We start from the raw sequence: 15,001 nt of genomic DNA on the forward strand, positions 1-15,001 counted from the left end.
TAAGGCATTTGACTGCTAACCAGAAGGTCAGTGGTTCAAACCCACCAGACACTTCATCACTTCATGACAGGAAAGGTGAGGCAGTCTGCTTCCATGAAGATTTAAAGCCTTGGATACCCACCCAATGGTGGTCTCTGTGAATTGGAATAGACTCAATGGCAGTGGTTTTGGTTTTTATGGTAATTCTATGTTCAGTTTGTTAAGGAACTGTTATCCAAAGCAGCTGCAACATTTTACATTCTTCCCAGCAATTGTTCACTTCTCATATTTCTACATCTTTGCAAATACTTGGTACTATCTGTCTTTTCAATTACAGACATCCTAGTGAATCTGAGGTGGTATCTCATTGTGGTTTTGATTTACATTTCCCTAATTACTAAAGATATTAGTGTCTTATTTTGACCTTTATTTTATTTTTTTGTTGTTGAGAATATATGCAGCAGAACATACATCAACACTTTCTACAAGCATAATTCAGTAACATTGATTATATTCTCCAAGTTGTGTAACCATTTGCACCCTCCTTTTCCAAATTGTTCCCTTTCATTAATATAAACTCACTGCCTCCTAAGTTTCCTATCTAATCCTTCAAGCTGCTATTGTCAATTTGATCCCACATAGGGAATTCTCAAAAAGCATAATGTTCAACACTTAACAAGTAGATATTTGTTAGTATTTAAGCTAAACTATTGTTGAGTTTTAAGAAGATGTCAAGGGATATTTTTGGTTTAAAGTTTAAAGATTATCTCAGAACAATATTTTCAGGGGTTCATCGAGCTTCAGTGGTTGCAGAAAGTACAGATTCCATGAGAATTTTCAATTTTGTTCTTCAATTACCCCTTTTTGATCAAGATTCTTCTATAGAATATTTGAACAAAATTTTCAACAATGGTACTCATACACCCTCTGGTTCTGATCTCATGGCAAAGGACACAGAGGTTCATGGACAGAATTTATCACACATTCCATTCTCTTCTCCTATTCCTTACTCTCCTTTTTTCTCTTTTCCTCCAGGCAAGTAGACATCAATTTTTGTGCTTATTGATAATCTGTATATCTTCTTTGGAAAAATATTTCTTCAAATACCTTGCAAAATTTTTAGTTCGGTTGTGTATTGTTGAGTTGTAAATGTTCTTTATACATTCTGGATCCAAGTGCCTTATCACATATATGATTACGGCACATAACAACAACAACAACATGGGCTGTTTCATTTTTTTGATGGGTTCCTTTGAAACACAGAAGTTTTTAATTTTGACAAGGTCCAGTTTATCCATTTTGCTTTTGTCACTTGTGCTTTTAGCTTGAACTTAAGAGGAATATAGAGTGTTTAAAACTGTTCGAATGATTAATGTCCTGAAACTTTTATCTCACTGTAATTCAAAAACTTAAAACATAATCTGACTCAGAGAGGGCAGATAATTCCAAATTTGGAAATTCTAAAGCAGTCCTACATTAGACTGTGACTAACAGTATGCCTATTCCTCTTTATATACTGGCATATAGTACCTTATGAAGAAGCTCTGGGACCATAGTGCCTAAAGCATTTGACTGCTAACAAGAAGTCTGGTGGTTCAAACTCACCACCCACTCCTTGGAAAGAAGGTTGGGCAATCTACTTCCATAGTGATACCTCCTCAGAAACCCAAGGAGGGGTTGCCATGAGTCGCATTAGACTTGTCAGCAGTGAGTATTTAGTGCCTTATGAAAGCTAGGTGTTTTATTACTGTTTGTTAAAAGAATGGTTGAAGGCATGGGTGAATGAACCACTGTTCCTAACATATTCCTTAATTAGGACATTTCTTGACTATATGAGTGTTTCAGACATTTTTAGTGGCAGAAACCTCTTTTCAAATGAGAACTTACTTCTAAACTATGATCTCCAAAAATAAAGTAGGTCAAAATTTTAAAACACAACAAAATAAATGAACAAGATAAATCAAATATGTGATCTTGAGGACCTACTCAATGCCCTCTTACACCCCCCAAAATTGAAGAAAATTGTTGATTCCATATTATTGCTCTTCAAGGAAATAGCCAAAAGCCTTGTTTACTTATTTCATTACAATCCCTTACCCAACAATAGTTTACCTAATATTTTTCCCGTTACATATCAATTGTTCAAATTATTTCTCCTCTGTAAATATTGCATAACATAAAGACATATAGACAATAACACTAAGTGAATGCTTCTAATACTTGAAAGAAATTTCCAATTGGATTTCATTTGTACATTTGCAAGGAATTTAGCATGAAGCCATAACAGCCTTCTTAACATATAGTTGCTGTTGTTGTTAGGTAGCTTTGAGTCAGTTCCAACACAGAGCACACTATGTACAACAGAACAAAACACTGCCTGGTCCTGTGCCATCCTTACAATTTTTGCTATATTTGAGTCTATTTTTGCAGCCACTGTGTCAATCCATCTTGTTGAGGGTCATCCTCTCTTTTGTTGACTCTCTACTCTACCAAGAATGATGTCCTTCTTGAGGAATTGGTCCCTCCTGATAACATGTCCAAAGTTCTGTGAGATGAAGTCTCACCATCCTTGTTTCTAAGGAGCATTCAATAATATCTCCCCAAGATTTACAGGTCCTAAACTCTGAAGCCTGAGCATGCTCCCTTACATGGCAGAAGAGACTTTACAGATGTGATTAAATTAAAGACCTTGAGAAGAGAAATTATCTTGGATTATCTAGCTGGGTAATCACAAGTGTTCTTACAAGAGGGAGGCAGAAAGGGCTTTGACACAGAAGAAAGTAATGTGAAACTGAAGCTAGATGCTAGGCTACTGGCTCTGAACATGCAGAAAGCAGCCATGAGCCAAGGATCCAAAGAATGCAGCTCTACAAACTGAAAAGGAAGGAAATTGATTCTCCCCCTAGATCCGCTGGAGATAACCTGGCCCTGCCTATACATATATTCGAGCCCAGTGAAACTGACTTTGGACTTCTGACCTCCAGAACTATGAGAGAATGAATGTGCATTGTTTAAAGCCACCACATTTGTGGCTTTAGTCTTAGGAAACTGATGCACAATGTATCTAAAAATTCTTTATACAGAAGCATAAATTCATGTTCTGTGTTTTGTTAAAAAGTATGTCTGAATGTGCTGACACTTTGCCAGATACTTGGGACAACAGAGGGAGGCAGTAGACACTATCCCACCTCCAAACAACACACAGACCTCTGTGGAAGAGTGAATCATCAATAATGTAGGTAAAATAGGACAAGTGCAAAGAGTTGGGACCTGCCTCTTGCTACAGGTCATAGCATAGATTTTCTTAGATCCTAATGACTTTTAGGGGTCAGAGAAGAAGTCAGGTCAAGAATTAGTACATTACATCTGGACAGATTATTACGAGTAGACTAGAGAATTAGATTTAAAGAATGAGGAAATATTAATGTCTAGAGGAAATATTAACAGCTATAGGAAAAAATACAAGTACAGAGGCAAAAGCCCCCAGGAGAGTGAATGGTATGTGTTGAGCTGTGCAAGAACCCTAGAAAGACTGGCGTTCAGTGTGGGGAGGATGAGCAATGAGACTTCAGTGGTCAAAAGGATAAAATTATGAAAGGCCTTGCATCCCATCTGGGCCAGAGGTCACTACTGAGGGTTTGTTTAAACCTTATAAGAGTGATCATCAGACCTGCTTTTTGGACAGATTCTTATTGAAATGTGAGAACTGTTTTGTGAGAAGGTGGGGTGAATCAGGACAGAGAGCAGTGATACTGCAGTGAATCAAGGTGTAAAATGAGAGCAAACTGAGCTAGCAGGGGGCAATGAGGATGAAGAGAAATTGATGCAAGAGGGAGACTTTATTAAAGCAGTAGAGTTATATAAATTGTTATAGCAAAAATTATGATTTTGTTTGTTTGTTTGAATAGTAAAAGAGGTAAAATCACATGAAAAACATAGGAAAAAATTCTTCATCTTGAAAATTTAAATTTCCTTGCCCCAGAGTATGCATTTTTGCTTTTTCAAGCGGTAAGCTGAAGAGTCTTACAATGACCCAGAAAACATAAAGGTGTAGATGATTCAGGTCACTTGGGAAAAACTGCAAATGTTGAAAAAGTTTCTGTTCTTTCTGCGAGCTGGAATAGAGTATAATTTTTCACTCCCTGCTGTGTGGTGGGCTTGTGAGGTGAGATCATGTAGCAAGTTTGTCTTGTATTCTGTATTTATAAATCTTTGTTGAACTTTCTCAAATGCTATCTTAACTACTTCAGTTAATAAAGATTCAATTTTCCAGTCTTCAAGTACACTTTCCCAACTCAGCCAAAATAAACCTGTTGCCTTTGAGTCAATTCCAACTCATGGTGATCCCACATGTTTGGAATAGAACTGCACTCCATAGGGTTGTCAATGGCTATGATCTTACAGCAATAGATCACCAAGCCTTTCTTCCATGGCAACCACAGGGTGGATTGAAACCACCAATATTTTGGTTAGTAGCCAAGAGCAACCCTTTTTGCTACCCAGGAACCCTCTGACAAAATAATGTGGCTTTTGTTTTTATATGTACATAGTTATAACAGAAATCTATCAATTATATGAAATTCAACATACATATAGAATATAAACTTTATAAATGTATTAAAATTAAATTCACATTTCTCCACTGTAAGCATGTGAAATAATATTATTCCTAAGTTCACAAAGATATTCTTTAGTTGTTTTCTTTTTTTTTTTGTCTCTGTTACCTATACCTGCATATGACAGTTATTGTTGTTGTCTTCTGTAGAGTCAATTTTGACTCATAGTGACCCTGTAGGACAGAGTACAACTGCCCCATAGGGTTTTCCTAGGTAGTCCTTTATGGGAGCAGATTGCCAGATCTTTTCTCCTGCAGAGCTTCACAGTAGGTTTGAACTGCTGATCTTTTGGTTAGCAATTGAGCACTCAATTATTACCCCACCAGGGCTCCTTTTATATGATAGCAAATTAGTAAAATGTTAAACAGAATTAAGAAAACCATGCTAAATCACTTCTAGATAAAATAACTGAAGACAATTTCCTATCAAAAGCAATCACAATCTATCTGCTATTAGATATAAACAGATTGTACTTTTTCATTTGAGAAATTAATACTGATGCACAAAGTTATCACTTAGAAAATTATTTTTCTGCTTTTCACCATTCATTGAAAAGTATTACTCATCCACCTGTAGCAAAGCAATCTTGCCTCCTTTAATCTCAAATTGTATATCAAGAGCAACCTTGTGGTAGTTAAATTTGAGTGTCAACCTGGCTAGGCCTGGTTGAGTGGCTGGGCAGCTGGATGTAGTATTCCCCATGATGAGATGGTAATCAACTTCTTGATAGTATCTACTGTGAGCAGCTGAGTAGCTGCCTTTAGGATGTGATCTGCTTCCTGTATATAAGGAGAAGGCTTGGGGAACGGTCTCTACCTTATGTCATGCTTGAACCCTGCACATAGCCGTGTCGTTGCTCAGCAGTCTGCCATGCTCTGCTGACCTGGGAACTTTCAATGGACTTGAATGAATGGCCTGCCATGTGGTTTGGTAACATCAGGACTATGCCTTTTTACTTGTCAACCTTGGGCTTGTTAGCCTCAGCAGCCAGTAGCTGTCTGAGTGAAAAAAAAAACCTCTAGCTTCAGTGGGCCAGGCGCAGGAGGCAGAGCTGAAGCCCAAGGTTGAGGGTCTTTGACCCAGACACTAGAGCCTGGAACTTTAAACTCAGACTTGAAGGCTCCAAATTGTAAGAATAAACTCCTGTTTGTTAAGGTCATACAATTTGTGGCATATTCCTGTCAGAATGGCACTAGGTAACCAGAACAAACCTCATACCAGGTATTTTATAGTGTTTGTCTGATCCTGTATTGCACATCTGACATCTACTTTTTCTATGCACAGCTGTTTTCCCAAAAAGCTTATTAAACACACAAATATATTCAAGATTTTTATACAGGATTATGTGAATTGATTCTTGTCATGTCTAATCTAGTTCTTTCCTTCAGCCAATATTTATTGAGAACCTGAGATGGACCAGACTCTGTGTTAGATATTTAGGATGGAGACAAGAACATGACTGATCTTGAATCTCATTGAGCTCTGGTTTCATAAGAAATCCAAAATCCAAACCCATTGCCAGAGTTGATTCTGACTCACAGAGACCCTATAGGACAGAGTAGAATTGCCCCATCGGGTTTCCAAGGCTGTAAATCTTTTTCTCCTGAGTGGCTGGTGGGTTCAGACTGTTGACCATTTGGTTAGCAGCTGAGAATTTTAACCACTGTGTCATCATGTCTGACTTTCAGTTTCATTTCAGAAATACAAATCTAAATGGATATAATTTCTTTTTTAAAAAATAAAGGTAAATGCAATTTTAAGAATAAGCCCAGGAATCAGGGGTATCCTCAATGATGGTCCCTCACACATCCTAGGAAGTAGGGAGATGTTCACTTAAACAAACAACACCTGGCCTTAACTGAAAGAATGAGACACTTTATGCAAGGAGGATGTAGTAGTTAAGTTTGCGTGTCAATTTGTCTGGGCAGTGGTTTTGAGTGGTTTGGCAGCTGGATATAGTTATTCCTCATGATGAAATTGTAATAATCTCTATGGTGGGATTTTCTGTGAGCACCTGATCAGTTGAAGAAGCATTGCCTTTGGGGTGTGGCCTGCTTCCAGTATATATGGAGAAGCTTTGAGAAAGGTCTCTACCTTTTTGGTGTATCTGGATCCTGCATTTGACCATCTTCATCACCAGTTGCTGGACTTAAATGAGTGGTCTGCTGTGTCACCTACCAATATTGGGACTGTGGCCATTTTACCTACTGGCCTTGAGTTCATCAGCCTCAGTAGCCAGCAGCTGCCTGAGTTAGGTGATGTCTCCAGCTGCAGTAGGCCTGAAAGAAGAGGTAGAGATGAAGCCCAAGGTTGAAGGGCCTTCACTCAGTCCCTACAGCTAGCACTCTGAATTTGGACTTCTAGCCTCCTAAACTGTAAGAGAAGAAATTCTTCTTTATTAAAGCCATCCACTTGGGGTATTTCTGTTACAGCAGCACTGGAGAATCAAGACAGAGGAGAAAGGGCATGGTAAGATAGAACTCCTTAAGTAGCATGTAAGGTAGGAGCTGGTGTGTGCTGGTATGTGAAGGGAAAACTGGGAAAGACTTCAAGCTGACCACTTATGTGGTCATGTTTACTTTTTAGTGTGATGGCCGATGACCTTTGATATGATATATTCCAGATGCATGACAAAAAAAGAGAATAGTATAACATCTTTTATCAAGAGGTAGTAGATGTAAAGAGAAAAACAAAGATTGAATAATATTTAGGAGTCTAAATTACTAAGATCTGATGATTTTCTCATGCAATAAAAAATGTTTTGAATACCTACTCACTTTCAGGTACTATTCTAGGTGCTGTGGATACAGCAGTTGGAAAGTGGAAAAGCAAAAGCAAACAAACACACTCACTCTCTTGGAGTTTTATATTCTAGTGAAAGCAGAGAGATACTAAGCAATAATAACAACAACAACAACAACTGTTGGAGACCAAGAAAAAGAGCCCCAAAAGAACGTGACTGCAAGGCACATGTTCTAACAACAGCTAAGAGATGGCAAGGCCTCTCTTATGGTTGAGTGCTTGCTTGGCTCCTACTACTGTGTTCCTGGAGACGAAACACTGCTCCAGCAGAACGTTCCATAGCCTGCTTCCCTGAAACACTATTTTACCCTAAGCTTTAGTAACCAGATTTGGAATAATAAGTTTCAGTAACCAGACTTAAGAATAATAAGTTTTTGTGATCATGTTTTAGAATTACACATCTTAACAATCATATTAAGCTTTAGAATGATATATTTTAGTGATCATTTACTATTCCTGAAAGATACATTAACTTAACTAATCACCCAATATTTTCAGGCATGGGAAAAGATCACCAGATATGGGAAAGAGTAAAATTTTAATTTTTAAATTATATTTGATTGTTATAAGGAAATAGGTGATTGTATTGTAAAAGAATATTTGATTTTATACTTGATTGTAGTAGGGAAATTCTAAGAATAATGATGTAATCTTGCAGTTATGCATAAATAAAGCAGAGCAGATGCATCAGGGGTCGCTCTCACACCATATGCAGGGTGTCCGCCTGGCCCCATTCCTTTTAAAAAAATTTTAATCCTTTTGTGTCACTTTGTTTCATGACCTGTGTAGTTTTGCCGGATACAGCAAACAACTACATATATATATATATATAATATTCCAAGTGATGAATAAGTTCCATGAAGAATATTAAAACAGGTAAGGGGACTAAGAAATAAGGTTGATTGATTTATTAATGAGGTCAGAGAAAGACTTGATATAAAATGATATTCGAACAGAGGCCAGAATGAAGGGAGGGATGAAAGTGAGGACAGAACAAGAGAGAAAAGAGTAAAGAATGCAGTGTGTTGAATGGGTGGTTTTATGTCTTATTTGGTTACTAAGAATCATTGGAATAAAAGACATAATTGGAAAGAACTCACCTCAAATATCCTAATTTTGATAGTGTTATCTTGTTGCCTAAACCAGGCAACACCTGACCTGATGTTACACAGTTGGGGAAGACATCATATTTTGGAATCAAGCCGTGATGAACATCATCAGTAACTAAGAGCTGCTGACAGGACATAGACACAATTTTTTTTTCTTTTTTTAACTTTTCATTGTGATTTGGGTGAAGTTTACAAAGCAAATTCTTTTTCCATTCAACAGTTCATACACATTTTGTTTCATGAAATTTATTGCAATCTCCACAATGTAACAGCTCTCTTCCCACCTCCTCCCTAAAGTTACCTTTTCCCCATGTCCTTCTTTTCTAAGCATTCCTGCCTTTTGAGGTTTCTCCATGAGCAAATGCTGTCCTTCTGTTCTCCTACTATAGATTGTTCTAAAAAGTGTACCTCCCTCCTGTAATCTTTCACCTTGCAGATCTGTCTATTGTTTGTCTAAGATTAAGCCATGAAAATGATTGATTGATCTAAAAAGTGTACCTCCCTCCTGTAATCTTTCACCTTGCAGATCTGTCTATTGTTTGTCTAAGATTAAGCCATGAAAATGATTGATTGATCTAAAAAGTGTACCTCCCTGGTATAATCTTTCACCTTGTAGGCCTATCTATTGTTTGGTTTAAGATTAAACCATGGAAGTGAGTTCAGTTCCAGGCCTGAAGGGTAACTGGGGAAAACTTCATTTTTAAAAGATTGTGTGTGTTTTTCTTTTTTTTTTTTTTTTTTTTTTTTTAATGAAGTGCATCTTTAGTTTTTGCACCCCCATCCCACTAATATTTTCAAAGCCAAACAGACTTGGCTTGGATTATCAGTGGTTTGAATCATCCAGATAATCCACTAACCCAAACCAAACTCACGGCCATCAAGTCTGTTCCAATTTACAGTGATCCCCATAGGGTTTCTCAAGCTGTAAATCTGTACAGAAGTAGATTGCCTCATCTTCTTTCCATGGAATAGCTGGTGGTTTTGAACTGCTGATTTTCTGGTTAGCAGAAATTCTTATATTAGGAATTCTTATATAAGGAAATAGGTGATTGTATTGTAAAAGAATTTATACTCTTTCAGGTGCTTAGTTTGGCCACTCTGCCGGGCTCAAAAGGATCCCTCCTAGAGGCAAAGAGTCTCTCTGACTGCTGGCTGAGAAAGACATGCTGCTGAGAAAAACACACTCCTGAAAGACAGATGCTGCTGAGAAAGAGACACCGAGAGAGATACACTGCTGGGAGAGAGAGATCGAGAGACACGCACTGCTGAGAGAATGACTGAGAGAGACTGTTGGCTGAGAGATGGTGGGCTGAGAGAGACTGAGCATTTTTCCTGAGCTTGAATTGTAGGCTGGTGCTTCCCTAAAAAACCTTATAATCTGTGAGTTCTGTGTGGCCACTGCCGGAAATTATCAAACCCAGCAGAGAGGTGGTGGGTGCTGCAGGAGGAATGGTTGGTGTCAGGGTTGATGAAAGGGCTGGAGGAAGGCAGCATGTCTGGTCTCACAAGAATAGGCCTTGGGCTATTAATGGTGATTCTGTCTTCCTCTTGTGGGGTTAGAAGAGGTCAGAAGACATGGCCTCCTTGCCCCTTTGGCAAGTATTTAAAAGAAAAAAGTATTTATTTTTCTTACTAGGAGAGCCAGATTGAGGTCATAGCTTTGTTCCTCAGTTTGTCTGTGAATAAAATGTCATTCTTAATAGTGAGTTAAATAATATATATGTTGCGTGTCATATCCCTAACAGTGTCACAGATTATAGAATATACTATAAAGGTATCTTAACCTAAATATAGAAAAAATAAATGATGGGTCTATGGTAAATCTTGTTCATCAAAAGACTTTTCATTGGCGAAATGTTGCAAACTCTGTAATAGCATTTATGATTGCTTTGCATGTTGGTTAAGTTATCAATGTCCCTCCCTCCTTGACAATATTTTCCTTTCTAACCTGAAATGATTATTTTCTAAATAAAGAATATACATATGAAAAATTAGAAGTGAATAATAGCTAATATAGAAAAAGGATGCCTGGCATTCAGAATAATTTTGCTAATTTTATCTCCAAATTACCTTAAAACCATGTCTCTCTATTGTCACCAACTTGGTTTCACTTAAAATTATATCTTACCTTGACTACTACAATAATCTCCTAATGGAGTCTTTGCCCCATTTAAGTCATTCCACACACAGTAGTCAAAAGGGATCTTTAAAAAATTGGATCACATTACTTGCCCCCTCATGTCCCAGGTAGCTTTTTCATGCTGAGCATTGCACTTAAATGAAATCCACACTCTTTACTTTTCCCTAAAGATTCCACCTACTTCTACCTCAGCTCACATAACTCCCCTTTACTCCCTATAGTCTAGCTCCAAAACATTTTTTTTTTTTTTTTTTTACCAATACTTCCAGGACTTGCCTTAGATCCTGTGGACATCTAGTTCTTTCCTGTCTTATATCCTCTCCATGTGCTTGTCTGATAGCCTGAAATAATATAGTATCATATCTAGTGATCTGCCTTCTTCTTATCCCTCATATCTCAGATAAATATCATTTCAGTGAGGATGCCTCTAAAATCTAAGTATTTTCTATTTTACATCCTGAGAGTTAATCCAAAAGTACAATTCATTTTATTCATTTATTTCTATCTTCTCAATAGACAACAAAAATATGTAAGTCCCTAATTTTCCCAAAAATCTAGACTCAAGTCATAGAAAAGGATCAGAATCATAGTAGATGGTCAATAGATAGAGTGTGATTAAATGAAGGAATAAATCAATCAACATGCAAACAAAAGCTAAAAAACAAAGATTAGAGTCACTGAACTTTGGCTTCTTTAAAGTGGGTTCATTGTTTGCAGTATGATGTGTTTGTATGATGTGTAATGTTTTTGAAAGTCAACTCACTGTAAGCAATTCTCTCGACTAGTCTGGGCAGCAGATATAGCACAATGATGGTGTTAATTAAAAAATCATTAAACCTTAAATTGCATTCATATATATTATGAATATATATCTTAAATGTGTATATGTTAAATCAAAAATGGCAATACATTTAGTAATTAAAAAGGACTCATTATTTCCCTGTGGCTGGTACATTAACATTAAATTCATTTCTTCATTACTTGTGTTACTCAGAAAGCTTATTAATACATAACATCTTGGTGACTAAACCTAAAATCTGTCTATTTGCTTCCTGAGTTTTCCAGTGAAGTGCAAATTTTCTCCCTCCATGCTCCTCTATAAGTTTTGTTTATTCTTTTATTAAAAAGATAATAAAAACAAGGAAGTATGGCAGAAAATTCATAAATCCAGATTTAATCATTAGTCTTTGCCTCTTTCTTAATCCTTCACCTCATCAGTATGGACCCTCATTTTATTCTCCATTTACTCATATCTTTCAAATTTTCCCAACTATGGTTTACTTAGATTGACAATTGACGTTCCTGGAAACAGCAATCAAAAAATAAAATGATGCATTGCACTAGGCAAATCTGCTGCAAAAAAAACTCTCTAAAGTATTGAAGAGCAAAGAAGTCACTTTGAGGACTAAGGTGCCTCTGACCCAACTATGGTATTTTCTTTTACCTCATATGCATATGAACAAAGGACAAGGAATAAGAAAGTCCAAAGGAAAAATGAGGCATTTGAGATATGGTGTTGGCAAAGAATACTAAATATACCTTGGACTGCCAGAGGAATGAACAAATCTATCTTGGAAGAAGTACAGCCATAATGCTCCTTAAAAGAGAGAATGCTGAGACTTCCTTTCACATACTTTGGGAGTAATATTAGGAGGGACTCATTTCTGGGAAAAGACATCCTTGGTAAAGAAGATGGTCAGCAAAAAAGAGTAAGATCTTCATTGAGATGTTGCGGTAGCTGTAACAATGGGCTCAAACATGGCAATGATTGTGAGGATGACACAAGACTGACACAGTATTTCATTCTGTTTCACACAGAGTCACTACAAGTCAGAACAGATGCAGTGGCACCTAACAAGATCAAGTTTCAAAAACATAACTTTCTCCCTGATTAACATCTCACAAGACATTCTTAGTTAATTTACTAGTGGTTTCCCTACTATTTTATTATATTCATTTAGTTGTATTTACAAATTGTGTTGTAAAACATTTGAAATCAATTATTCATTGGTATGTTGTCAATTAAATTAGAAAATTCTCCAAGTCTGATGTTTTCTATTTATAACTTTTGGGTACCAAATAATACTATAATATATGTTCATTTGTATTGGGTTTTGGTCTTCACAGTCGAGCACAGCAACTTGCTCCCTGCCAATATTCAAAGAGCCAATAAACAAAAGGTTAAGGAACAGAGTGAGTGGTTTGCTGGTAAGATTTCCTTCTAGTAAGTAAAATAAAAACAAAGACATCTGCAAAGTTTTTTTTTTAAAAAAAGGATAGAGTGAAGTGAATCAAGGATCCAAACAATCACATTTCAGATAATTGACATTTGCATGTGTGTACTCCTTATGTCCATATTTTATGAAAAGTAGGGCGCTATTCTGTTATTGACAAAAGAGAACTAAAACAATTATTACAGAACAAAGCCACTAATGTCAGACCTTGGGCAAATCTCCTAGGCTGTACATCAACATTCTCATCTATTTCTCCTCATCTATCTCCTTACCAGAGCTGCTGCAATGGGAGGGGTCAACAGGTCTTCCATTTTTATCAAAGCAGACGATTGCTTGGAAGCGCACACCTTCTCCACATTCTTTGGTGTCTCTTTGTACCAGCAATCCTCGCTGAGTTTCCCTTCTGCCTTCTGGAAGAATGCAATCTGACCAATTTCCATAAGGTTGGGATATAAATACATCACAAGGACACAGTTCCATTTCAACTAGAGGGTAGAGATCAGCATCCTGGCATTTCTCCTTCTTTCTGCTTTTTCCTGTTCCAAGAAGAGACATGGATATATTAATTTCATATCTGCTGTTTTATTCAAAGTTACTCATATATATTTTTTTTTAATTACAGGTTCTTAGAATACTAAACTTTAAATAAAATAGAATTTTCTCTCTCCTCCTTCCTTTATCTCTCTTTTTTGCTGTGGAAGTAAATCCTTGGACAATTGAAGCATCTGTCAGTGTATTCATTCTCCTTGAAATTAATGGCTTACAATGAAACAAGAGAATAAAAAGTTTTAACTAGTAACCTTTTTTTAAAGTAGTATTTTAAAAACAAAATTTCTTTCTCCAAGGGCAAAGTGGTTGTTGGGTAGTAGAATGCTTGCCTTCCGTGCAGGACTCCTGGGTTTGATTCCTGGCCAGGGCACCTTATGTGCAGGCACCATCTGTCTGTCAGTGGAGGTTTCTGTGTTGCCATGATGATAAACAGGTTTCAGCAGAACTACTTCTGAAATATCGGCCAATGAAAACCCTGTGGATCACAACTGTCCAACTAACACAGCTAACAAAAACATTTATTCACAAAATAAATTAATTTCCTCCCGTATAATGGCCCTAGGGTTTGGGTTGGGGTCACTGGGCTATAGTTGACAAAGCTGAATTCATTTTAGAATCTGCTGTTAGGCAGCTGACAATTTCTGACACAAACAATACACTGAAATCAATGCTCAAATCATGTTGGATAATTTAATCTGAGGGAAAGCTATGACTTTAATTTTGAGAAACCTTTTAACTTATGTACTCTAGAATGACTGTACCTCACTGAATAATGGAAATTTTAGCTGACATACCAGCTTTGAGCAATGACAATGACAGAATCATTTTTCACAGTTGTGAGTGAGTATGCGATAATTATGTTAAGTGGATTGCAAGTTAGCCTATAACTTAATTCAACTTTGCTGACAGCATACTTCCTTTAGATTACTGAAATTTTTCCTCATTATAATAATTACACCTTTTATTTCCTCATTAGTGAGCTATTAGTTAGAGTCTTGGCTACTTATTTAAAAAAGCAGGCAGTTTTATTGGTTTATATCCAGTCTTTATGGCTATTTTGGAAATGCTGGATACAAGCTGCTGCATGGGCTACTATTTCATTACCAGACAGTTTGCATCACACACAAGAGTTTGATAATCATTGTAGCTGGATGATTGGATCTAGGATTTGCCATAATTCTTATGCCCCAGTAAATAAGAAAGATGCCTGTAGAACCTGAAATTGCCTGAAAGTAGCTTCAGTCACACCTCTCTGTTCCTCTGAAAGGTTGTATTAATTTCCCTCCACCATTAAGGACTCCTACTTGGAATAAGTTTGAGTAGGACAATCTCCATCCTGACCTTCAGAATTTACTAGTTGAGATATATATCATATCATAGGAGGTGACTGGCTCCTTTTTGTCAACATTTAACATGATCATGTCTCTAACTCTTCACAGACTCAAACTTCCCTATCGTACCATGGAGCTATCCAGACTCCATCTCTTCAATTCTCACTCTCTTCTTCACCCATGTTAGCCTGAATTCTGAGTCTACACATATCCTGAAATTATTCTTTTTTTTTTTTTTTTT

At 36.9% G+C, this 15,001-nt stretch overlaps 1 protein-coding gene across 1 annotated transcript in view; it reads right to left on the reverse strand.

The window, feature by feature from the left end:
- THSD7B (thrombospondin type 1 domain containing 7B) overlaps nt 1–15,001 on the reverse strand; it is a 1,104,189-nt gene that overhangs the window by 351,673 nt on the left and 737,515 nt on the right. Inside the window, exon 13 of the mRNA XM_042782491.1 lies at nt 13,153–13,416. Within this exon, the coding sequence (XP_042638425.1) occupies nt 13,153–13,416 (264 nt within the window). The remainder of the gene's footprint in view (nt 1–13,152; nt 13,417–15,001) is intronic.

The sequence above is a fragment of the Orycteropus afer genome, unplaced genomic scaffold, assembly GCF_000298275.1.
Source record: "Orycteropus afer afer isolate SDZICR_OR568_19922 unplaced genomic scaffold, OryAfe1.0 scaffold00342, whole genome shotgun sequence".
Taxonomy (NCBI): domain Eukaryota; kingdom Metazoa; phylum Chordata; class Mammalia; order Tubulidentata; family Orycteropodidae; genus Orycteropus; species Orycteropus afer.